The 27,141-nt window shown below is 41.5% G+C and overlaps 1 protein-coding gene across 7 annotated transcripts in view; it reads right to left on the bottom strand.

Moving 5' to 3' along the window:
• OSBPL5 (oxysterol binding protein like 5) overlaps positions 1–27,141 on the bottom strand; it is a 128,221-nt gene that overhangs the window by 35,075 nt on the left and 66,005 nt on the right. For 5 of the 7 annotated variants that reach the window (XM_085224276.1, XM_085224273.1, XM_085224274.1 and 2 more), the window contains 6 exons: positions 23,304–23,460; positions 17,466–17,539; positions 8,188–8,268; positions 7,418–7,519; positions 5,713–5,916; positions 199–283 (listed from right to left, as the gene is read on the bottom strand). In XM_085224276.1, coding sequence (XP_085080402.1) covers positions 199–283; positions 5,713–5,916; positions 7,418–7,519; positions 8,188–8,268; positions 17,466–17,539; positions 23,304–23,439 — 682 coding nt within the window. In that variant the 5' untranslated portion in view covers positions 23,440–23,460. Of the gene's footprint in view, positions 1–198; positions 284–5,712; positions 5,917–7,417; positions 7,520–8,187; positions 8,269–17,465; positions 17,540–23,303; positions 23,461–27,141 lie in introns of those variants that run through there. The other 2 variants (XM_085224277.1, XM_085224278.1) reach the window with 1 other exon arrangement.

Below are 27,141 nucleotides of genomic sequence, written 5' to 3'. Positions count from 1 at the left end.
AGAATACGAAATGTACCTGTAGTCTGCCTGACTTATTTTAACCCATGCTAATGAATGTCATCTCAAACTGAGTGACCTGTTACTTATCCCTTTAAGATTTACTTATTTGTTTGTTTGTTTGTTTGTTTGTTTGCATCAACGAATTTTCTTCTACAGACTTGAAATAATTGGAGAAACCAAATGAAGACTCAAACTTACCATCTGATTCAGAGGCTGCTCTGAAAATCAAGTAGCTGCTGGGAAGAGGCTGAGTGATGGAACCAACGTTTTCTCCCTTCGGGCCCTGGAAATGCATACACACAAAAAAAAGTAAGGCACTGAAGATGCAGTGACTATTCAGTGTCTTTCTACTCTTCTTTCTACTCTTCCTAGGCAGTGTATGTATGTATGTGATAAGAAAGGAGGAAAGAAGCAGATGGAGTAATTTAGAGACATTCGTTAGTAATCATGACATTGCTGCTGCGGTTCCAAAGCATTAATAAGCCCTGACGTAAATTGGACTCGGCCTAACCCATGCTCAGCTACAAAACTGCCCTATTTATTCACATCCTCAGAAACGGAGGAATCTTATTCCTATAGCTTGGAAAAAAATAAAAAGAAAACATACAACCAACAACCGCAACAACAACAAAAACCACAGAAGAATCAGCCAAGTATTTGCTATTATCCATCTTTGTGTAACACCTGAATTTTTCCATGCAGCAACACCAATCTGATACGCTAGAGATTAAATACCCTTTATGTGTCACTATAAAAGCTGCAGAGCTTGCACTTCTGCTGTGAGCATCTCTAGCAGAGAGGCAATGGCAGATCTTCTGGAAGAAAGGAAGGAAGGAAAGGTAAAACCCCGTCTTGCAAACCCTGTCTGTGGGGACCAAGCCATGTTGCAGGAAAGGAGATGGCAGGGAAGATTACACGCTGAGGATCAAAGGTTTCCCAGCACGGACATGTTGATGGGATGCAACTCTTCACCTCTACATCCATAAATGTTGAGAACCTTTATACTGGGGTGCCTGGGGGCATAGCTGCCTCAGAGAGACTGGGAACAAAACCTGGTTTTGCTTGCTTATTTTGCCTTTACTTTAGAAGATGTAGCAAAAAAGATGATTGTGTCTTGTAAACATCCAGCCACAACACAACACTGTCTAAAATGATTCACATGGAGGCACAACCCATCCTGGATTAAAGCACTTAGGTGAACAGTAAAAAATCTTGATTTTTTTCTTTTTCATCTCTTCTTGAGCTCCAGAAACTCTGAAGAAAAAGCTTTTCCTCTACCCAGTTGAGATGAGCTTCATAGTCTGTATTGTATGTGCTTTAAGTCACAACTTGCTTGAAATAAATGTGCATCCTACCTCCACCTTTGCATTTCTGAAGTCACTCACACTTCTTCAATTCCTCCTCTTCCTCATCTTGCAACGGACAACATGAAAGCAGATCAAATATGCCAATATCAAAAGTACATGCAGAGCAGAAAAACAATACTCGTATATCTACTATGCCAACTGCAGTGTGGAACAAGCAGTTTTCTCCAGGAATGCTCCAATACAGATTTTCTTTAGTTTCCAGAGAACACCACATGCAATGCTTAAAATCTATAGGGAAACATCTGCAATTTGAGTATGGTCCTCCCTTGCATAATCCTTTGCAGTGCCCAATCCCACTCTTGGAGAGAAGTCTGCAAACAGTGAACTGTGTCTGTTACTGAAGACTGCTTCTGGTGTCTGGTAGTTAAATTGTGGTTTTATCTGGATGTCTCTTTTTAAGTCTCACCCAGAGAGACAAACTTCGGAAAATATAAGGAGTGCATGCATAGGACAAGCATCAAATTGTGTCTGTGTCTATGTCACAAACTTGCAGAGCAGAGAAGACCGCAACCTCCAGTCTCTATATCTGCAGGGTTCTTCTGCTGCCAGGAAAAACTGGGACCTTTGTTACTTGCTTCTTTTTCCTTTCTTCCCTCCCACAAGACAATCAGGGTTCACAAAATTAAGTGTTTACGGGCTTAACAGTCAGGGCTGGCAAAGCTGGGACTTGATTAGTGATCCAGAGCAGAACAGCTCAAGACATTACCAGTGAAATTAATGTAATCAGGCAGCATTCCCAATGGCATTTTTCCTTTCACTAGCTTTCAGCTGGGCAAGACATTCAAGAATTGTTGGTAACACCATTACTTGTGTTTTCGGATCAGAGACTGACATTTGTTCTGTTGAAGGAAAATCCCTACAACCAAAAAGTAGTGATACAGAGAGCCAACACTAGGCGGACTGTCATGAAAGGATGGGTCAAAACAAGGTTTTAACAGACATTTAGACACGTAGATTAACGCAAGGAGTGGCTAAGTCACTTTGTCAAGGAAATGTATTCAGTGGTAACGTGTGCTTATGCGCAGAAGGGGCTGTTTCCCACAGGAAAGGAGAAGAAGAAAGGTCATAAAAATAAAGTCAGTGTTTCCACAAAGTAAACTAGGTTTTGTATCTGCACAGCAGAGATAACGGCACTTTCAGTCTCTCAGCCTTTGAGCACTTACTTGTCTAGAGTTTAAGACCTCCAAGACAATGACCATCCCTCACTAAAAATGACTGTTATCTGCTGTTCTGAGACCTGGAGCTCAGCTGTAGCCTATAGACAATACAGCTAAAAAAGGGCTATCTTCCGTCCATTCCTGTTATTACATTTGATTTGAGACTCAAAGGCATTGACAAACAGGGTGTGTCCAGGCTTTGAAAAATGGAATGGATTTGCTGGTTTACATAGTGTGCCAAGACAGCTAGTCTTGGAAAGTCATAAAGCAAAGAGTAAAAGTGAGGGGAAAATCCCTGTATTAAAAGTGCTGTTGATAATTACTAAAAGACAAAGATAAAATTAGTGTCATATTATGGAGGACAATAAACAACAGCAAAAGAAGTAGCACAAGCCCACTACTAGGACTTCTTTCTTTAAAGAAATGACTCAAAACTCTTAAAATCAACAAATGTCAAGTTATTATATATTCCCAGGTCTGATTCCAACTCATTTACCACTTCAAAAATTTGCCAGAAGACATGAAGTCTATTAAAGCCTTCCCACACGACGTTCAGCTAACTCGTGTGTAAGCTCAAGGGGACATACAGACTATTCTGAGGCATTTATTTGGGACTGCTGGGCAAAACCTTCCAGCTGATAGCTGTACACTGCCTTTGCAAAGAAAGAGAACAGATGCCCACACCCTCGTGTTAATTACTAAATTGGCAATCCAGAAATCAGAAAGCTTTATAGGAAAAGAAGTTTCCTTATGCATATAGCTGCCAGCTATAAGATAGTTTTACATCTTACCTACCTACCATGTGAAAGACATCCCAAAATTTCATCTTGCTCTAACTGTAGTTAAATGATTGCACATCAAACTTAATTGGTTAGCACAATCATAAACACCTAGGGCAGCGCTTGAACCAAGAATCTGTTCCAGGGCTGAACTTTGCCACTGGGTCCAAACATCTGCAGAGCAGCCAGGATAACATTTCCAAAGGTGCTCATCAAGGGAGCTGAGTCCAATAATGAAAATCTAAACTGGATCATCAACAGTAGTCTGAAAAATCCTTGCAAATTTTACAAGCCAGTTCAGCCAAAATCAAAAGTTGTTTAGCCAGACCTTATTTCTGTGATGATGGGCATTATCTTCCATTTCTTGTTTAAGCTCAGGCTTACCTTTATTTCAGGACAAATAGGCTTTCTTTGCAAAGTTACACACAGACAATTTAGAATAGCCAATTCTGCTCCAGCTGAATTAAAAGAGGGTTGTGAAATGACGTAAAACTGTATTTTAGCAATGTCAGCTGTAAACTGCTGCCAGAGTGCAAAGAGCTTATTTGACACCGAGCAATTCACCAGTGGATTCCTTGATTTGTATTTTGGTGTTCAGCTTGTGGCTGAAAGCACCTATCACTCTTAACAGTTCCAGCTGAATTCGGGTTTCAGGAACTATCCTCAAATGCAGCATTCCAAATACGTCTCCAGTGACTTAGAATATTACTTTGACTTTAAAACTCAAATCTCTTGGGCTTCCTCTTGTACACAAACATTTTTTCAGAAATATATTCCCTTCATATTTAATATATGAATTCCTATTTCCATTTTTCTCAAGAGACACAAGAATTAGATACTCATACACTCAAATACACTTATATAATGATAAAAACTCTGATTCTTTTTGGATGGTTTATACCAAGAGAAGGGCATTCTGGCATAACATGACACTTCAGATCTGTCAGCGACATTACTTTTCACTGTTTGACTGTGCTCTTGATCTTGCTTCTTCACTATCTCTCCTGACTGTGCTTTTCAGAAGAATTCAGTTGACCTGTCATGTCACAAGGAATTTATTTGTTGATGGACAGCAAATGATTGACAGCCATCTTGGGCACATGCTCTATATAAAAAAGCAACAAAACTCACACAGTTCAAGAAGGTTGTGATAAAACCTTTACAACATAGTGCAAAACCAACCTGGATACAAACTGGAGCTGGTCTACCATCAGAAAACAGCACCTTTTACCCCTGCTTGATGAGATCCATTTTAACTCTTTCTTCTAACCTTAATAAAAATTCCAAGCCATGATATACTGTATAGCTGTGTTTAAAACAGATTAACTGGACGGATGAGCTCCATCTGTTCTCACAGGGTTTCCCCCCAGTTTTGTTAGGCATTCTGTTAGGCACTCTTGCATGAACCTTTCCAAGTAGACTTATTTTGCTTACCACCCTGCAGCAAGGTAATAACTTGTAAGCCTTGTTTGCACTGGTGCACTCCTAAAAAATATATACTTTCAACAATTCTGTTGGGTCGCAATTTTTAGAAAGGAAAAAGAGTCCAAGATCAGTTGACTACCATCTCTTCAAGGTATCCAACAGATGCTGCTCTCAGTGCTTCTCAGAAGGTACTGGGGTTTTTCTCTTTGCTCCCAAGCATTCAATTTTATTTATTTATTTATTACTACCTATTCTTAAAGAAAAAATAAAAGAAATGCAGTTTTTCAAAACTTGCAGGGAGTTACTTCAAGAGATGCATGAAACTGTCAATCTTCTGTATTACAGGGAGATCCGGAGGCCATTCTTGGAGCTGATAAGCACATAGGAAGATACTGCCTCAGCCTCAGGCTGAACAAGCACTCAAAACAAAAAAAGAGAAAGTCTTCCTATTTCCTTTTCAAAGAAGAGAAAGCTAAGACCAGCTATTCGAAATTACGCTTTTGTCTAATGGCTGGGTCTTGAGCAGTCCACTGACTTCTACTGCAAACAAACCGAAATTCAGACATCAAATTAAAAAAATAAGCTGTGGTCAACAGCAATAATTTTTGTCACTTTACCAGCCTTGTTCCAGAGTTGTGCAAAGCCATACTGTACACCTTGTCTTAGCGAAGTTGGTTATGTGGGTCTGTTACTCACTTTGCACTAGTGTGTTTCTCCGTTCCTCAATATATGCATACATCTATTCACCAAGAATGATACACGTGTATAAATAATCACAATGTGCCGCATCCCTTTGATGTCATATTACAACCAAGCTTTAGTGTCCTTAATCTTATCATGCAATTTGCCATCACTAACAGCAACCAAGTAACTTGAAAATCTAGACACTGTTAATGCTAGATAATGCTAGCTGATGCTCAGTAGACACGAGTACTCAGACTACACTGACTAACAGGAGGCTCTTCAGCTCATCGCAGTACTTACCTTTACAGCCCAGATTGACTGATCCAAAGGATGAAAAAGTTTAAAACAGAAGCCATCCTTTTTGGAGGGTCTCTCGATCAGCTCACAAGAATGGAGCAAGATTGTCCCAACCCACTGTCCGATCTTTGGCGTCTTATAAATCAGCAGCACTCCAGGTTTCAGAACGCACCACAGCTTGGTCCAACTCTTCAGGGTCCCACGAATCTGCAGGGAGGCAGTGAGAGAACAAATTGTTGCACTTATGTTATTCCTTAAAATAAAAATGTTTATTCAGTATTTACAGTACACATTTCTCCCAAGCACACAGTATGATACATTTTGTTTGGAGATTACACTATCTGAACAGGCTTGGGGTTCTTATACCAAAATCCCAGACCATGCAAATCAGGCTACCAGTCTTTATATTTTGATTACTGGCTTGGTGTTTGCAGCTTGCTTCATTTTTCAGGCAACCAAACACTGCTGGCCCATGTAAGTGATTTGTTAATAATCGTGGAGGACGTGCCAATTAGGATACCACACAGAAATATATTATAGCCAGTCTAACTGGACTTAGAAGTCATTTTAATAATGTTCTGTGGAACAGAAACATTAACGGGTTTTGTCAAATACCCCTTTTTTTAAAGCTCCTTCTCCAGCTGGTTTACTTCTCTGTCAAGCTCAATGCATATTCTCTTTTGTATAGAAGACGTTGAATCTGATAGCATATATTTAAGATAAGAGCTTTAAGAATGGGGAGGTTTCTCACTAAGGTTATATTTTGCCTAAGGTCTTCTTGTCTTCAGCGTACATAGGCCAAACATCAAGTCTTACGTTTTGTGGATCAGGATCATTTGTTGCTAAGCCAGAAATCTCCATCCACAGCAACCACGCAACAGGTATTTTTTATTAAAAAAACAAAAACAAAACCACAACATTTATAACATTTATTTATAGACCTCACTGAACACTACAGAAATATTCTGTTGCATGTCCATTTTCTCACACAAACCACACACATCTCACTAGTCTGGCCTCTAACACTGACCATAGAATGACATTGGAGGCTTTTTGCACTATTCAAATGCAATTGTTTTGTTTTGTGATATTTCCAATTTACTTTATGTTTTAAAAGAGATGTTCAGAGATGTTTGAGGATTAAATTTTGCCATTATAGAAGGCAGAACCAATTGAGAAGACTAGATGGCCCTGAATGAGGAGAAAAACAGCAGTCAAAGATAGCATCTTGCAATGTGAATCCAGCTGTACTTTGCCACATACAAAGTTTCAGGACTTCAGTGAGAAAGTGTCACTAGCTGAGTTTTTGTACAAGGAGAAATTACAGTTGTGTTTGGGTCCAATATGTTTCACTCTCTGCTGTGGGAATATAAAATCCAACTGCCAAAAGAACAAGCTGTATCTGCCTGTTCTCTCTTCTGTACAAAAACACAGAGAGTGGTCAGCAGATTCTTTCAGAGAGGAAGAAAGAAAGAAACATCATCGCTTCCTTTTGTACTGTGCAGTTTTTGAGACCTTGTTCTGCTTAAAGACATGCAATAGACAGATGGAAAAAAAATTTCCCCAGTATCTTAGTTCAAGTTTACAGCAACATCAACTCAAAACTAGTCAGTCTTCCTACACTCAGTGCTTGTGCACAACTCTCAGACAGAGCGAGTATTTCTCATTATATTTTTCCTAGAGTCTCAGAACAATCTGTGTGAAATACCTTCAGCCAGTCTGCTGTGATCACTACACTGGGATCCTTCAGAGCACTGAAGAGTTGTTTGGTAGCTCTTTTCTTCTCCTGTCTGTAATTTTTTTTTTGGACCTGGTACAGAACAGAAAAAATAAATAAATACAGTGGCTGTAAGCACGACCTCTTTGGAGGAGGAAAAAGCATAATGCATTAAGGGCAGCTAAGTATAGTATAGCTAGAACTTGACTCAGCGCAGGTTCCCCAGAAATAAGCAAAGAGTGGAAAAAAAACATAATGAAAGAACAGATTCTTTCTTTGCTTATGAAGTTTCACTAAATGTAAACTGATTTTTCTACTTTTCGGAGAATGTAAGAAGGCTGAATACTCAGTTCTCCTCACCCCTCAAACTAAAGAGATTTAATCTAATTTCACCCAAATCAAATTATTTATACTTTTGGTTTGGGAGACAAACAAGTGTTCAAGAGATAATATGCTTAGTTTGCCTGGGCATGCCCCTCCTAACAAGACCAATGAAGCATTACAGCCCTCTTGATATGCCTTATGGCTCTGGAGCATAAGAACAGAGCAAGATAATTACACTGATTTATTCTGTTTGCAATATATAACCTAATCCTGTATAAAGCTCATCAATGCCTGTGGCATAGAATGACTCCTAAAAGAGTCAGAGGCTTTTTTGGGACTTGGGAAATGACTCAGAAGAATTCCCAGAGGTTTGTTTGAAAGGTACCACTTTTGTAAAAGAAAGTCAGCTGATGCTGACTTGGCTGCTTTGCACATACCTTCAGTGTTTCCTTTTTAGTGAATTTGGCTGTGGGAGACACACACTCTTTGTCAGATCCATTGCAAAACTTATATTCGATCTGAAAAAAAAGAGGAAAAGAGAAAATAGGAATGAAATGACACAAAGATGGTCATGCAGAGCTCTACTGAGGGTCATTTATACCTTCCAAGGATCCATGAAGGAGCTGACTGCAGACTTCAGCAGCAGAACTACAGATGGGCTCAGAAACAGCATATATGCAGTGTGCTCCAAATCTCCTCTTTATATTCATAGTTAGTTGGAAAATTTCCCATACTCTTCATATTTCTCCCAAGTAGGCATTAATCTTGGTAAGAACAAACCAAAACCCCTATTCTCAGTGATGTTTCATTTCCCTGGGATAAAGAAGACACAAAAGCTAGTAGAAATCTTTCAGTACTAGACTTGATATTGCTAATTACATTGTCACAGCTGAAATATCCAGGAACACGAGTGGGCAAGAAATGACCTAATCACATTACAGATCATACAGACAATCATCATCATCTGGCCTTAAGAAGCCAGGCACAAAATTTATAGTCACTTCAATCATGTTTGATACTGTCAGTGCTGTTTAAATTCATTTTCAGAGGCTGAAGACTGATCTCATGTTTGAGCTGATGGGCTGAAAAATGCTTTACTTTGTTAGACAGGGTCACAATATTACTGTTCCTAAAATAAAGTACACTTAGAAAGGGTAACTCATATAGGTACTGTCAGCAAATTGACTAAACCTGGAGAGTGCTAGTGGCACGAGAATTACAGCATGGTCCAGTCTCTGCTACTTCCTAAGTGACCTGAGGGAAGTTACTATCTGTCTCTGTACTTCTTTTCTTCCAACCTTTCATGTGTCTGATGTATTCAGACTGTGATCTTTTGGGGTCAGACATGTCTCTCCTATTATAAAATGGTTTTACAAAAAAATTCAGCTCTTAGTTGACTTGATTCAATGAGCTTGACAGCAAAATGATAAAATACATAAAATACAGTTCTCATCTACAAATTTACACATGGCTTAGATAAAAACACACAGACCAGATCACAGCAAACAGACCATCAGCTGTGCCTTGGAGACTGTGGCAGAAGCACAAAAGGGAGATGAGGATGCATCCTCAAATGAACATCTCTAGTGCAAAATTCTTTCTGGGTGATGCAGGGCTGGAAATTAAGGGTAGAAACCTCAGTTTGCAACAGAGCCAGGATCACTATAGAACGTAGCACCCATTCTTACATACACACACCAGTCTTTCACTGAAAGCAAAACTACACGTGACACTTCAGAATACATAAAGGAAAGAAAACTCTGTGAAAGCGTAGAGACCAGTGAAACCTCCACTTTGACTGCCCAATCCACGTCCACTTTGCAGTGGGCCCACCAAGGGAAAATACCAGCTCTGGGCTCCTGCAAAATACTCAATATTTGTCATTTTTGTCTCAGTAGAAATGTAAACCAGCTTTCTCTACCTGCAATACAGACTCATGCATCTTTCATATTTCTGCACATGGGACTTCAGTGCAGTGTAAAAGTTCAGAATCTGCAGTGGGAACCATTGCACAGATAAGACAGCAGAGCAGAGAATCGTGCCCACGGGGTCCTTGTCACATTTCAAAGGGCACTGGTAGACATTTGAGAGAGATGTTATTAGCTTTTCTTTATGAGGAAACATTTCTAAGTGCTTAAATGCCTCTGAGCAAGAATCTTCTGGAATGATTGAGAGATTATACTTTCATGGTTTGAGACGTGTCCTTATGGAAGTGGTCAGAAGAATTCTCCCCCTTTCTCCCAATTAGCAGAGAGAACATCCTGTCCTTGAGATACAATCATGAGCCAACTGTTTATTGGTAATTTCACAGCCTCCAACCTGAGAGATCAGACACACAGAGAAACACTGTGTACCATTCCTCATCAACCAGCGTGAGAAGCATAATAAGCACAGATGTCTGTGTGATTCTAGGAAATGCTGCTCAGGTGTCTACAGAACATCAGGATACAAAGAATGCTTTGTGCTTAATTAATAAAAATCAGCTAAAGTCACTGGCTTTCTGAAGAATTACATGTAAGCACTTACTTAAAGGATAAAAATTTGACCCCTCACAGACTTGGCTTGAAGAAATCTTGAAGCTCAATTCAGAAAGGCTTCTGACAACTTCCATTAACCATGCCAACCTGAGCTCTAAACTTGCTGCTCATGGGCAGCCGACATTAACACAGAGGCACTGTCACAACTCTGCCAGCCTCACCAGCCTCCTCCTTGGAGTCTCTCTAGGTCAGGCTAAAATCAGAGTTAAACAACCACAGGACTTCAAAACCAGGGAGAGACAAAAGCAAAACAGAAAGACACTGATTCCATTCTTCAGGGCAGCTGGCTTGCAGCTCGGTGAACCAGGGACACCACAAACCCAATGCTACCTGGGAGCTGCTGTGCATGCTGCAAAGCCCCAGTGCACAACAGCACGTGAAGGGAAAGTCTCTGTTTATGCCAGCACCTCTAGGAACTCAATAAATGCAATGAAACTTGTCTGAAGTAATTACAAATCAGTAATTGGTCACTTGGTCAAAGCAGCAGGATTTATAGCCCTGCAGGGGCTGCAATGGGCTCCTGAACAGCTGCATTGTTTCTTAGGGGCACTGCCACCCCCATGTCTGAGCCGTGCCCAGACGTGCTGAATTTGCTAACCTTGTCTGAAAATGAAAACTTGGCTACAGAAATGGTGCTTGTGAAGATGGGCTTAGGAATGGATGGGAGTAGCTTAAGTCTCTCACCGCTTGCAGAAGAATTTCTAGGCATAATTCTGTGCTGCCCTGCCCCCCAAATGCTGAAGAAAGCAGTGTGTGACAGATAGTGCAGCTCCCCAAGATTGTTATAACATGTCCAAGTTTTATGAAGGGAGAACAAATCTTACTGAAATCAAACCATGTAACTAGAAGGCAAGACAGAGCTTCCAGATGAGCTTGACTTGGGACTTCTGTTTTCAGAAACTTGATTGTTCCCCAGATACTTTTTTATTAGGCAAACTGGCTGCTTCTGCCTGCCAGCTTTGCTTCTTTTTCTGCTGACAGGGATTCGTGATCACAAATCCTAAACAATGCTTTGCGTGCAGGTGATCTCCAGTTCCACAGAGTGAAAAGCACTGCATCTCTGGCTTTGAAGTTCCTGCCTCTTTGCAGGACAGGTGGGATCTCCAGCACCAGCTCTATGTGCCATAGTCCCTCTCTGCAGTCTCCATGCTGCTGAGAGCACCACACAGTTCTTAGAGGTTTAACCTGCTAAATGAGATGAAATAACATGATTTCATGCTTTTACACGAAGCTATCTTAATAGTTTCAATTGTACCTTGTGGTTCAGTAAATCCAGGCCATCGTCTGCAAAGATCCTCAAAACACAGAAGGGCCTTAAGCTACTAGCTCTTATCAAAAGCATTTAATGATGCCCTTCTGTCGACATACCATCCTCAGTCTGCTAGGAAACCAAGAGAAGCAAGCCTTTTGTCATCACAGCAATTCTGCCAAGGACACTGGGATAATGCTTGTGCCAGTTATCAGAATCTGACCCCCACCTCCCTGCAACAGAATGCAAATAATATTACCCAGAGAGAAGCAGTTTTACAGTGGGAGGATAGGGAATTGGTGTCCTTTTTAAAATGAAAACAAAACAAAACAAACAACAACAACAACAGTTCTACTTTCTAATGCAAAAACAGTGTTTTTCTGTCTGCTGTTTATCCTAAGGCTAGAAGATGGTTAATCTGAAAAAACTTTTGCAAAGCATGTCACAGCAGTTGTGAGGGTGGAAGGTGTTGCCACTGACAGTTTTCCAAGCAGACCTGTCCCTTCCAGAAGCGAGTGATGACCTTGCTGGGTGATGATGGGATATACTACACTCAGGGACAACTTCTGATCCCTGTTAAGTCTCTGTTGCCTTTCATCTCAGCTATGTAGCTCCTGGGATCTGCTGCTGATAGTTAGCAGCTGTCACTGTACCCTCATGCTCCTGCTAGGCTTTGTAAGAAGGCATTACAGTGTCCTCACAACTGATTCTGGTACGGTGTCTTTTGCTGCCTGCATTGCCAAGAGGAACAAAAAAACCTTCCACTGACTCTGTGGTGTGGGAGTTGCCAGCCCACAGTGCCTTGGTTAATAGCAAGAGGAATATGCTGTTTTATGTAGAATAAGCAATCCTTGCTGCATGGGACAAACTCACAAAAAATATGTAATGGGAGGCAGTCAGAATTACCTCAAGTCAAAAACACTTAAATAGAATCATTCTCAGGCCATGGCCTACATGTTAACAGCACTGGTCACAAGTTGCTTTTTTCTTTCTTGTATCCAAATGAAAGAAAGATGAAATTAGAAGGGAATTTGAAGGCAGAATAAAAGCAGCTGTGGTCCTAAGTTATGTTTCATAAAAGCAAAAATAGTCAGCACATGGGAGACAAATCCCTGCTCAGGTGCAATTTCTCCCGTGTCTTTTCCACTTATAATTGCTACAGATCTGTATTACTGCAGAAATAAAGCTAATGAAGCAAAAGCTCCTGAAGTAACATCAACACCTTGGAAAGCTCAGTGGAGCTCAGTGGGAGGCGTTCACCTTCCCACTGAAGGTGAAACAGCTTCTTGCTGTTGATGTAAATATTCACAGATACTTCAATCCCATTTCAACAACTTGGTTTTCAATTTCCTATAGGCAGTTCCATCATAAAATGATAGCTAACAGCTCATCTGAGCAACCAGAGTCAGTGGAATGGTTCTTACTGATAAACAAGCTTTTGATTTGGAAGGATTGCCCTTCAATTAATATGCTGGTTTACAGCAAATCAAATAATATTTGCCTCCAATTTTCTGGTTGCAAAAACCATTCAACTTATTTCAGCAACATTATGAAGACACAATAACTGTGTTTACAACACTGTGATAGCACAATAATGAGCCCAAATTGCAAACCCTGTACAAATAGATGAAGTGACAGCAATATCTAGGGAAAATCATCACTGAAAGTCAGCTACACAAGCAACTCAGAATTTCAAGTTATATTAATGTTTAGTGGAGTGCTTTGCTCCATTGTGTCAGATTATTGTAATCAAAGAAAAAGTCACAGAACTTGTGGGAGTGCTATACAACCTTTTAAGTGAGCCATTCTTGGGAAGAATATTTGGCAGGTTTAGAATATCTAAAAAACAATTTTAGGTGAGATAGAAAGCTGCACACTGAAAAAGATGGCTGTTTCACTGACCACACAACTGAATTCTTAAGCAGAAACATGTAGCAAAGCTTTGCTTTCCCCTCTAACTGTCGCTATTATCTTGTTCCTAGGCTGAGCTTAAGCAAATTGAGGAAGCGAAAAATGGAAAACTTGGACTTTGAGCTTAAAATCTACTATTCTTAATTGTTTAATAAATTGCTTCAATTTTAGCATCCCTGTTGACCCCACCTCAAGCACACCAGAGGAAGGAATTGGTCACCATGGACTACAGGTGACATGACAGGAGTACTGTAGCTTACCCAAAGTTATCAACACTGAGACTCCAGTTCTGAAAGCAATGAAATCAGTTATTACTCTACATTGCTCTCTGTGAGGTACCTGGGAGTGTCAGGGCTGGTATGCATCTCCATAAGTTAGGGATGCTCCACACTTCCTGTCTCAGTAAAAAAATCCCATTCATCTTCAATTCAATTTTCCCCGGATACTCCAGGCTGCATCTCTGCTCACCTGCAGTCAGCTGCAAAATCCTTCATGGCCAACAGCAATTGAAGAAGCTCCTGGGCACAGGAGCAGCACATAAGTTGTGATAGAGATAACTAGCTCCAAAATATTATGCATACAGCATAAATTACATTAATGAAATGTCAGTAAGGGTCTGGTTTAATGTAAGACCATCTGGAAGGGCCAGGCTCTCCACTAAAGCTGTGCTGAGCACACAGTGGCAATTCTCACCGCTGATTCCTGCAGCTTCTGGATCTCTCTCTCTGACAACTGATTCATTAGTTTCCTGCCTAACGGAGACCAGGAGGAAAGGCACCTTTGTAGGCTGCCAGAGGTGTGAATGATCTTCTGTGGTAGTTCCAAGCATGGCTGAATTAACTCCACAGATAAAAGCATGATTCAAGGAACCATAAGGGTGAGCTTGAGACATTTATAGCCTTATTAAGTCTCAAGTGACTTGTATGAGTTGTTCAAAACTATTTTACGGCTAAAATAGATTCCTTGAATTCATATTTCAAATTAAAAACCACACACTGAAGTCTTGAACTATTCTGTCATGTGGAAAAACTCATTCACGATGAACAAAGTAATCTAAGCTTTGTCCTGCCATACGTCATGTAACTGTGCATGCAACAACCACACTCCTACAGAGTGATAATTTTAGACTTCATTGTGGCATTAGTGTGGGAATTAAAAGAGTGAGATACCACTGATAGCCAGCTTCAAGGTTTTTTCTGATTGGTCCCCTAAAATAAACTGCAATTTTATTTCAGTATGCACTGAGTGCATATTGAAAGATCCCAGCTGCTTTCCAGACAGTAGAATTAAAGAGTTAAGCACAGGAAGGGAAAAAAAAAAAAAAAAAGAGAGAAGATGCAATGCTGCACCCTGCAATGAAAAGAGTCCTAAAGGATGCTAACAATGGTGAATGAGGCAAATCATGAGAGAGGCTTTTCCTAGTTCTAGAGAATAGCTTCAAGGCTGCTCTGCCTTTCTTTCACACTGCTCCGTGAGCTCTGGGCACAAACTACATGGCTAAAGGGCTCTGAAAAATAGAAGATAATATGAGCAGCAATCTGAAATAAATAGCCTTTTGTTGTTCTTGTTAAAAGGAGATGAAAGACACGCAATGCAATGCGTAGCTGAACTGCACCATAAATTTGTTTTAATAAAAATTGAGTTGAAAAGCCACAACTGCCATTAAAAATATGTATTACTAAGAACTCTGCAAACATACTGTAAGGGAATGTTCCAGTATCAGATATAAGGACAGGAGACGCTGCAGTAGACTCTCAGGCCATCTAAGAGCTCAAGCATAGTGCAGCGTGTTCAGAAGGCAAAGGTTTATAGGGTTGTTATGGAATGTCCTGCTCGACGCCTGCTAATATGGGAAACCTGCGGCCTGCTCCCACTGCAGAGTGTGGGTATGTGTGAAGCGTGGAACATCTTCCATGTCCCTGATGAAGATGGGACACAGAAATACAATTTATCTGCCTGGAGAAACACAAGAACTCCAGGTGAGAGCTGGAGAAGCAAAGTCCCCTAAGCCCCAGCTGTGTGACCAAAGAACTCAACCAGTTTTCATTTCCTTCTCATTGCTGGGTGAGAAGAGTCGATCCGTTGTGGCATATTGAAATACCACTGCTGAAGGAATACTGATTTGCAACAAGGTCTGTTACATCCTCTGTGGCAAATGAAGGGTAAGTATTGATGGCACGGATCTTTTATCTAGTACATTCACTTCTGAATCCATTAATTAAACCTGCACGCCCTACTATTAAACTTCTAAAAATCATTCCCTCCCAATAGTCGGGAATCTAAATATGACCTAATTAGCACAAACTTTTTCCATTGGTTAAAATAGGTGGAATCACTGTATTTAAAGTGAAATGCCATGACAGATCCCTGACCTACAGCTCTGGACTTCTGGATGTAAGGTTTCATTTTATAGACTTAAAGCTGAGTGGATACAAAAAGTGAAATATCAAGCAGCTCAAAGATCACTTTGTCTAAACTTCTAATGTACAAGACATATCACAATAGGGGCTCTCTGTTGTCACTAACATTGCAAAACAAGGGAGGAGAGAAGCTCCTTGGCTGGAAGAGAAGGACCAAGCAGTATACAATAAACAAAGCAATGTGGAGTGAGAGTGACAGGCAATGGCACACAGGTCCAGCAAGGCTGAAAGTCACTACAGCCAGCATCTGAATCCAACACTGGGTGACTATGCAGAACTTTGAGGCAGGAAAGAGAAAGCTAGCTCTGGCCCATTCAGAAGCCAAACTCCCATTCAAACAGCACTTCTGTCCTGTGGCAAGGCTGACCGATTTCAAATCAGAGATAAAAAGAAAATGTCCTCCTTTACATTCCTAATTCATTGTGAATTTAACACCATTTATTCTAAGGCATGCAAAACATCTGTCCTCAAAAACGCCCTGGATGCAGTCTTTTAGTCCTATGCTTTCCCTGCTGCCAGGAAAAGCCAGCAGCTGGGTTGCCATCAGGAAGCTTCCTGAAAATGCAAAAGCAAGGCTGGTTTGCAGCTTGCCAGGATCCAGCAAAAGCAGGGAAAATGCACATGAGCCCTTGCTGCACACTCCTGAAGCTTCTCTCATCACCATCTCCCCATGCTGACCTCTGCCTGAGCATCCCAGTGAGCTCCAGACAAGCATAGGCAAATGTGTTTGAAGATACTCTGTTTTTGTGTATTATAAAAAATAGTTTGTCTCCAGATGCCTCTTTTGTGTTATATTTTCATTTTTGCTGGTGTCATTTGCATTTTATAGCCTCAAAGTTGAATAAATGGAGTTAAAAATTTATTAACAGGCCTTGCTTCTATTTCTAGTTGCCCTCCAGAAACACATTAGGGAGCTGCAGCCCAAAAAGCCTGCATATGAATCTCAAAGCCAGATCTAATTTAAAGGTTGATGGCATCCTTACAGGAATTCAAAACCAGGCACTCAGCAACTCTAGACGTAGAGTGAGGTTTTGAACATCAAAGTTCACACCAGAGTTTTTAGATCCAGGTTCACCTCTCCATAAAAGATTTGATGGACATGCTGTGCTCAGGAAAATTTGGTTAGTTTGTGTTCCTCTCTTTTTACACCAATTCTTAGAGCTTTTTCCCAGAATCTCAATTCTCAGTTGCAGATGCTATGCAACACATTAAATATTACAGCTTTATCTTCCAAAACGATTAAGCTTTATGATTGCTTTGCTGATCAAAAACAGCAGGAGACACCTCAGCTGACAAAATCAACCTTTCCACTCTAATTATTCACATCTAATTACATCGTTAGATGAGGCTCAAATAAACAACATTCTGTTGTGGCAGGTGCTATCAAGGCAGATGAAAACATAGGCTTCCCTATGACATTACAAACATCCCAAAATACTCCTTTTTTTCTCTCTCAAAACATGCACACTCAGCTCCTGCAGAAACAAAGGGAGGGGCTTTCTCAATAACTTTAAAAAAGAAGATAGTAAGCAGGCTTAATAACTGAGACAGAGAAAAAATGAAAGCAAGACCAGGGATGCAACCCTATCCCACAGTACCTTGCTAACTGAGTTTGGTGTCTGCGGAGTCTCATCCTTCAGCATCGATGGGCTGTTTCCTTCCACATCTTTTCCTGCAGCAAAGAAATGGAATTCAGAAACAGAGAATTTCTGTGCAAAATCATGGTGACTTGTGGTCCTCAAAGGGCTACTGCTAATAGCAAGCAAGAGGAACAAAAGTAGGCGCACCAAGATCACAGAGAGGGATCTTACAAATATCCTGGTCCACATGCATGGACTTTGTAACAAGTGTTGTTTAAAACTTAAGGTTGAAAACATTAAGGTAAACCAATATGGTGTTTCAAAGTCCAGCATTTAAAGGCTGGAAAATACCAGAAATAAGGTTGGTTGTGCATCCTTAACCAGCTGTCCTGTGTGCCTGTGTTATGATGAAGTCTTTAATTACATTACCATAGCCTGGGTTTCCTTACATTCCCCATGCTTCATTCAATGCAACTAATGAATGGAATTCAGTTAATAAGCAGTTATTCAATATGTTATCCTCCTTGGTCAGTATCTGGCAACTGCACCCAGATGCAATTGATAGCATGCTTTGTTTGAGAAATAATAACCATGATCACAAAATATTACAAAAGACAGAACAGCATCTAGACATAATTAGTAGAATAAAATACTGCAGAAGACCCATGTCTTTGGACCAAATTAGTTGTTAAAATAAGAAACACATTCAGTTAATAAGTACTATTTACTAACTGTGATATTCCCATCATTGCAGAGAAATGTATTTTCCATTACCTAAGTATACTAAAATTGTAGTGCATTATACACATTATATACTAGTATGAACATGTCTGGTCTTTCTCTAAGCAATAAAATGTAGCGATAAATTCTGTTCTTTTTGCCAACTGTAATAATGTATTTAGAGTAAGAGAAAGCCTAGAGCTTCTATTTAATAGTCAAAAAATAGCATCTGATGAGGCTAGCTTTTTAGTGCCAAGGCAGTCATTGTTATCCAACTGCAATATAGTTTCCTCCACAAGATCGTTAGCAATTGCAGCTTCAGAACCAGCAAGACATTGAAATGCAATCCATTCACAGCACACTGCAAACAAGGGAACTGTTAAAAATGTTTTTAAACATTGTGTGGGCAAGTCTTGGAAACAGCACCAAATACAAAGCCAGCAAAGGAAAACTGATTCTCTCAAAGTCAAGCAGAAGTTGTCACAGATGTGGCAGAAGTCACAACGTCTCTGGAAGCTTTTGGAGAAGCCTTATATGAAGCTAAGCAATGTTAGAAAAGCTAGCCATCAAAGTTTATTGACAAATAAATATCATCCTAGTCATGTTCTGCACTTCCATTATGGGACACATTGGAGAACAAGAACATCCAGCTATAGCTGGGATTACATCTGTGCTAGAGGATTTCACCCACACAGAGACAGGACAAAAAACCTGCTCTTCCTACAGCCATTAACTGGCAGTTTGGCACATCAGCTTTACAATTGAAAACAGCTCTTAGGGACAGTTTTCCCCAGGAGAAGCTGTTCAACCTTCCAAAAGGTGGCTGAAGGTGCGGGCCTTCAGACAGGTTTCTCATCCTGTGGCATGTGTCGCACTGTGCAACGTGCACACAGCCGTGCCCACGCAGAAAGCAGACATCCCCAGACCTTGGAGAATACGGATGGCACATGCCCAGCCTACATGGGAACTGAAGCAGAGGGAATACCTATGCCAGCATGCAGGAAGGCGGTGCAAGAAGGAGAACCTGCACCCCAACCTCGTTTCTCAACCATCACTTCTCCCCTTGCAACGCTCAGCCCTAGATAAAGCACTTGCAAACCTACGGTGCTCGGGTGGGAGAAATCCCCCAGAGGTAGGATACATGACGGCCCCCTGGTGCTGCCTGAACACGCAAGACAGTCACAAGCTCTGCTTGGCATGGATCAAGACTCTGTTTCTCTTTCTCTGATTACTCTTTTCTCTATATGTTCTCCTGGATGGAGGCAGAGGAGGTTAGAACAAACTCTCAAAGTCATGTAGCCTCTGTACTTGTTTCCCATGAAGAGTTTTTTTCTGCTCATGTATGGGTAAGTAACATATGGCCTCAAAGTTCAATTTAGTAGGAGTCAGCTGCTGCCAGCTCCAAGGGAAAGGCATCTATTAACATAACATAATTCAAACCTATCTTTATTATATCTCATTTCTTCAATTACGTTTAGCTCCAGGCTGGTACCCATAAAAAAATCTTGCACACTTTTCCTTCTCTTAGTAATGCATGTAAAAGGATTTTGCACCTAAATAGGATTTTAGGTGCTAGTGCGGTTCTGGACCCTCTATCTCATAGGACTTCATGAAAAGTGGGAACATGTAACTCTCAACTCTTAGTCATAGAGTTTAGAAGGATTTGTAAGATACATTTATAAAGCAGTATATTCCGGCTTCTTATTTCAAATCCATTTGTCGATTGACACTTGTGAGGAGAGAGAGAGCATGGCAGTTTTTCGGAGGGGAGCTCTCTCAACTGTCTCAAGCAGTCTTGCTGCAGCAATGCAGAGGGAGAGAGCCCTTATTTAGAAAGAAAGCTTCATTGAAACCATGTGTTTCTCAGACTCCCACGTACATAGCTAAGTGCACAGAAATCCCAAAAGGGAGTTCCACCCAGAGCATGACAGACATAGCTGTCTCAAGAAAATAAATAGGAAACCACATAAAAACATAAATGGAGCTAAACATCAGCAGGCTACAGAAGCTGAAGTTCTTATCTCCCTGATCAAGAAAACATAACGCTCGTGACAGAAATAGCACCCAGGCTCTTTTATCTCTTTTATCTTCAAGTGCTGGCAGCTAACATGGCATGCTAAGAAAGATCCTCCACAAAGTAGCCAAGTAGTATTGTGCCAAATAATAAACAGGATTCCAGGAAGGGAATCAACAATGCTTACGGAAAAAATGTTCACCACATTGCAAAAAAAAACAACTGCCAACACTTCAGTCTTATGATTACAGAGTTGAGTTCCTGATATCTTCCTTTATCTCATTACTGCCAGGCTTAGGAAAAATAAATACACAATTCCTTTCCAGAAAAGTTACTGTTTCTTTTATTCTGCTTTCTGCTGTGCATCCATCCTATGGGTGCATTTGCCTTTCCTCTTTATAAAGCATCACACAATAAACATAGCTGATCAATGGTAAGATGAAGTAGAAGTACTGGGTTGTTGAGGAGTTGGAGATTAGCTCTGCACAGCATGAACTACTATTTTAATGTTTTTTTTTGATAAAGTAACTACAAGAGAAAATGTGGGATCTGCTGTGTGGAAAAACTATTGGGAATAAAACTGGCCCTGATGCCGCGAATGCAGCAAATGTCAGCCACATGGCCCAATATATATGCCAGACTGAAATTCAATTCCACGTATCTATCACTGTAAAATTTCCATGTTCATTAAAGAGCAGCTCTTCAGATGCAGCTAGGCTAATCTGAACTTTTATTTAAAGGCTCCGTGTGTCCCAGCCTAGTCAAAAAGAGAGGTTCCCTAAAAGTCTTTTAGCTACTCCGTCAGTACATGTCCTTCCTTCTGAGCAAGAGAAGAAGAGTCTTTCCCATTACTGCTGCATGAAAGAAAGACATGGGCAAGGAACTCATGTCTCCCTACTTTGCAGACTTTCTAAAAAGGAACGTTTTCTTCAAATTTCTTTTAGTTACCGTAATTACTATCATTTATGTATGAAAGCAAGAGACAAAAAGTCAGAAGTGTTATTTGAGATGGTGACCTCTGCTTTTCCATATGTTTCCTTTAAAAAAATTATCTCACTGTACAGAACCTCTGTGGCATATCTTGCCCGAGGTGTAAAGTCTGTCACTCCCATCTCACTGAATTATTTACTTGCACTCCTTGCTTGTTGCAGGACTAATTCTAGGTGTTGAAGCACTGAGACCTGCCGCTCCAGCCACCTCACATTGCACTACAGTGTGGCAGGAGCTCACTGCACTCTGCAGCCCCTACCTGATACAGCCAGCCCCGTGCCTCTGTAAAGAGAACCACCAGGGCCAGAAAGCACAACAGGAAAACCCTCCAGAACTCAAAACTTGTGTAAAACAAGAGAGAAAAGTGAGGGACAGAAATGTTGAATTCAGCTCATGGATGCAGACTTGCAGCTTATCTGTAGTCATAACAGCATCCTTCAGAGGACATGGAGAAGGTGGGAGGGAAAGCAGCTAAATCTGGAAAGGAGTTAAAGAAGAACCCACTGTGGGAAATGGCAACTGGATATGAAGAATGATGAATATTTCTTATGGAAAACATTAGCAACACAAAGAGATGAAGCAGCTCTGTGGGGACCAGGGAAGAAGTGAAAGGAGTTAAAAATGTAAGGCTAGACAAAAACCCAGACTCTGCAAGGAATCCCCTGGCTGAAGTGGTAGCTTTTATTTGTTTCACGGGGATATTCTCTCTTTTACATATTCTCTCTTTTACATATTCTCTCTTTTTTACATCTCTGTGACATATGCCCTTCCTTTACATTACAGTGGGCTGCCTCCGTTGCTGACACCAGTGTTGGAGGTTACTCTAGCACTCAAGGCACTTGTTCTGCTGAGCCTAGCACACTCTTTGAGCCGGCTGTCAGCAGAGTTTGAGGAGAAATGAGGTGACATGGGAAACTGAGGAAGTGATTAATCCCTCCATGATCAACTTTCCCTGGTGTCTAGAAGATTATTACAGCACTGAAATACCCCAGTCAGGAAATTAGTACCTTGTAATGTATGAGATTGTAGGTGTCTCATTTTAAGTTTTCCATTAGACTACCAAGACTTTTTTGAAGCTTTCAGTGACCTCAACAGCAAGGATTAGTCAGCATTGTTCAAAATTGGTTCCTCACTGCCTTGAGACAAGCATCCAAAAATAGAAATACCTGCCAAGTCAGAAGCCCTCAAAACCTTTGCATTTAAAGATACTTAGGAAACTCAGACCTGGTTTTGTTCTACTCTCCAAAGCCCAGAGAGTCTGCCAGGTGCTACATCTACATGAAAACTAAAACTTTTCAACATGCTGTGTTCTTTCTCCAGATATCAGCTCACAAAGGTGCTGTGAGATTTGATTATTTAGCACTGACATAGCAACTGTGAATGACAGCTCTGTGAACTTGTGACTGTTCCCTGCAGCACTTGTGTACAGGCTGGAACAGAAGCATTATTTGCAGACTGCAGTCAAGGAAAGACCTGTATGTTTATGGTGAGCTAAAGATTCTGAAACAACAACGTGCGCCCTATTTTCTTCAAAAGGGTGCTAACAAAATCAAAGCACAAAAGACAGAGAGAACGCTTAAAGCCAGTCTGCCATTCTCTGCAACGTCAATATTCTTGGTGCTTGCAGTAATAATTTACAGAGCATTACCTACAAAAGCCCTCTTGTAATATGTATCCTGGACTCTAAATCTAAACAGGAAAACCTGGCATTAAACATTTGCAACAGGGCCCAGGAGATAGCTTAAAAGATTTCAGTATTTAGGGTGAAATGTATCGAGTGCTCAGAGTGGAATTGCCTGAAAACATTACTCATTTCTGAAATGTGAGGCCATGCTGTATTCAGATGGTTGCAAACATCAACTCTGATGTCCTCTGCTCTCACTGAACACCATGGCAGTGAAGTAGCACCATGAAAATAGCACTGCATGGGATCCAGTGATCCCCATGTTGCAAGAACAGCTTTTCTCTCACTCTCACATCAACTCATTTCTTTTTGTTTCCTGGCAGAGTGCTAAAAACAGTCTACTTCAGTCAAGCACCTGAGGTTCTGCACTGAGTTTCACATGTGCTGGAAAAGCAGTATGATAAAAACAAGACACGGCACATCTTGCACTGACACAGCAGAAATCTACCTGGACTGAGTGGATAGATATCATTGTCGGCCCCGAAGAACAGATTGCGCGTCAGCTTGCGAGGATCAACCTTCTGAGGGGTGGATGAGGCTGGGCAGAGGGAGAACCTGCGACGAAGAAAGTTCTCCTCCTTCATGGCATGAGCTGTCGGGGTTTTCTGAAAAGGAAAGATAGAAATAACAGTTAATTTCAAGACATGGGAAATCAAAGTTTCACACGCAGATGACTCTGCTTCGAAGCTGCTTAATCCCAAGTAGTGTGCCAGATCTTTTTATAGAGTGCCAGAAAGCTATGAAGGGGGAAAAAAAAGTGATATTAGTTTGAGGCTATAATTACTGATTTGCTGACTCTCGTTATTTGCAAACTGCAGGGAAACAAGACTACTCTGTGGTGAATCCAGGCAGCAGAATATCCTCTTCTATACAAAGATCTATCCACAGTGATGGCCACTTTCAGGGTCAACTCTGTGTACAGCAGCTCAAATTCCTCTTTTCTGTTTGTTTTTAAGACTTTGGAGTCTCTTTCATAAAAGTAACTCTGTCAGTGTTAGCACCAGCTCTGCAAAAGTTAGCACTTCATCCAAGCTGCATGAAGGACGACCATCTGCATTGGCTTTAGGTAGCGGCAAGAGGTGTGCAGGGAATTGGAACAGAATAGCTAGTGTCACTCCTGTCCTTATTTACTATTGCAGCATATATAAATAATTTCAGTTTACTTTAAAATGACATATCAGCTGGGTATTTTGATTAGTAAGATAAACTTGGCTGCTCTGCGTTTGTCTCCAAAGCCTCCATGCAAACCTGCAGAAGAGCTGGGTGGTACTGGCCTCTTTACCACCACTTGGCTGATGCATTAGACTATCCTGACTGAAATTAAAGGATTCTTTTGTAGCCATCCAACAAGCAGCTCTTTCTTAGCCCTAACAAACAGATATTATGGCTGCTGCCTTCCTGAGTTACAAGCGCTACTCTCTCCCCATGAGCAGTCAGAGGAAATGCAGTGAGAAGTGCTAACCCAGCCTTTGGGCTGGCACTGCAAAACACCAGGTCTGCTCCTTCCCTGTGGGATTTCCTGTGTAAAGGAAAACCCTTTGAGATGGGATACATTTCCTGAAAAAAGCCTTCAAGCTTTCCTGTCTGCTTCAGGCTACTGGGAAAGCATAGCAGAGAAAGCGACGCAGAGCCGTGGGGTGGTTCAGGAAGGCAGGACCAGGGCAAAGTATCTCAGTATGCACGAGGTATCTTACACAGCACCAGGCTGAGCCTATGCAGTGCTCTGAGGATACCGTCCCACAAATGCGTTGCCACCTCCATCCTTGCACAGTTGATGTAAGATGTTTCAGATTCAGCAGCACACAGCCATTCAACAGAACTCTTGGTGGAAGTGTTGTATGTGAATGCCAGGACGCTGTGTACCTGAGAGGGCTGTTAAGAGCAAAGCAACCCTTTGCTCAGCATGCCATGCAAAGCTGTGCTGCTGATGTGTAATGGCAGCTGGGTAGCTCAGCTGCTTAACATTTGGCATTGTAAATAAAGTTTGTTTGCACAGATACCACAGTGAGCAGGTTTATGGGAGAGCAGAATTAAAGATAACCTAAATCACAAAAAGAGAGAAGAGGAAAATACAGCCAGTTACATGTATCAAAACAAAATATTTAAAAATAATCCAGATCTAAACAGCTGGGTTTGGAATGCTAACACTGAGCTATTTTCTTGCCCTTGTTCCAGAAAGGCCATCTCAACTCTCTGCCTCTGGTGCTGCTCCTAAGTGGCTTAGAGGAAAATCAGATCTGTGAGATAGTCTCCCCAGAACGCAGCCATCTGGCAAGAATAAGCAAATCACATAGGAAGGCAGCAGGCCCAGGTCCATACAGTGGAGAGCAGGCTGGGGAACGAGTAACCAGCAAAAAGCATCCCTGCAGCATTTAAACACAGCTCTCACAGTGGAGAATTCCCAATACAGAACTGAAGTGGCAGTAGCAGCATCCCTCCATCACACAGTAATGCAAGCCACGTAAGTGAAGAACTGCAGCCAGCCCCTGCTGCTGTCAGCAGCAAAGCTGCCCTCAACACCAGAGCAAAAGCAGGCTGCAGATCAGACTGCACATACAAATGTAAGTCCTTTCCACTGCTTCTAGATTTACCATGCAGAGATATGACAGATGCTTCACAGAAACCCTCTGTTGTATGGGAGCTCTGGGAAGACAGAGAAGGAAAAAATCAAAATTGAGCAAGAACTGCAGTAGGCCTAAAACTGCCCTCACGTAACCAAATCCCTTGTGTAACCCAAAGCAACAAATTTCATCCGTGCTTTGCATTCCCTCCAAATCTGGCAGATGAGACAGCCAACACATAATCCAGGAGCAAAAAAACATCTTCATTTCAGCTCCTGCAAGAATTTAGCTGGCTGTTAGTCTTGCTAGATTAAAAGTCCCGGAGTTTGCAGTGCAGGTCATTTCTGGTTTTCTTTTCTGTGGTTCTGAACATAAAACTAAAGGAAAGGGGAGAATATGGAGAGCTACTGAACACGCTGACTGTCAGGATTGGCCCTTTTGTGCTGACAGCTCGTAAAACAGTAAATGTACTAATAAATGTGAGCTACTCACTGGAGCTTAGATAGGAATAAATAATTCAGTAGAGAGAAATAAACTTCTAGCTAACCCTGTCTTTGAGACTACTTTATCTTCTGGGGAATTGAGTCCACTCTCACAAAGTTTGAAGATGACATCAAGTTGATGGGGAGTGTCAATCTGCCCTACAGAGGGACGTGGTCAGGCTGATTGATGAACTGAAGTCAGTGGGATGAAGTTCAACAAAACCACTTGCCAGGTGCTGCACTTTGGTCACAACAGCCCCAGGTAATGCTACAGACTTGGAGCAGAGTAGCTGGAAAGCTGCATAGACGAAAAGGATCTGGGGATGTTGGTCAGTGCTCAGCTGAACGTGAGCCAGCAGTGTGCACAGGTGGCCAGGAAGGCCAATGGCATCCTGGCTTGTATCAGAATAGTGTTGCTAGCAAGAGAAGGTAAACGATCATCCCTCTGCACTCAGAACTGGTGAGGTCACACCTTGAGTTAAGCGTTCAGTTTTGGGCTTCTCACTACAAGAAAAACATCGAAGTGTGTCCAGAGAAGGACAAAGAAGCTGTGAAGGGTCTGGAGCACAAGTCTTCTGGGGAGCAGCTGAGAGAACTGGGATTGCTTTGTCTGGAGAAGAAGAGGCTCAGGGGTGACCTTATTGCTCTCTACAGTGACCTGACAGTGACCAGTGGCAAGGTGGGGGTCAGCCTCTTCTCCTGCATAACTAGCAATAGGACTAAAGGCAATGGCCTCAAGTTGCACCAGGGGAGGTTCAGGTTGGATATGAGGAAAATTCTCTTTTCAGAAAGAGTGTTCAAGCATTGGAACAGGTTGCCAGGGAAGTGATGGAGACTCTGTCCCTGGAGGTGTTGAAGGAAAGGGAAGATGTAGTACTTTGCGACGTGGTTTAGTGGGCAATACTGGTAGCAGAAAGATGGTTGGCCTGGATGATCTTAGAGATCTTTTCCAACTTTAATGATTCTATGATCTTTTAAACCAAGTAATGCAGAAGGTGGAAAGCCTGCTACCACGAAACACAGGACAATGAAAGAGGTGAACTTAAAAGTGAGTGGTATGGCCTAACAGTACTTTTGTTCAGAGGTAGCTTCAGTACAGTCCAGGCAAGAGCAACGTGGCAAGAGTTATTTCCCCAGAAAACCACAAAGCTGCAATTAAAGTGAATGGGAACTGCCAGTGTCCTCCCTTCCAACACTAGCCTGGTTTTGGGCAAAGGCTGTGACTCCAGAGCTACAGATGCAA

This window comes from Meleagris gallopavo, chromosome 5, assembly GCF_905368555.1.
Source record: "Meleagris gallopavo chromosome 5, MGAL_WU_HG_1.1, whole genome shotgun sequence".
NCBI lineage: Eukaryota > Metazoa > Chordata > Aves > Galliformes > Phasianidae > Meleagris > Meleagris gallopavo.
This window is presented reverse-complemented; position numbering and strand designations above follow the sequence as displayed.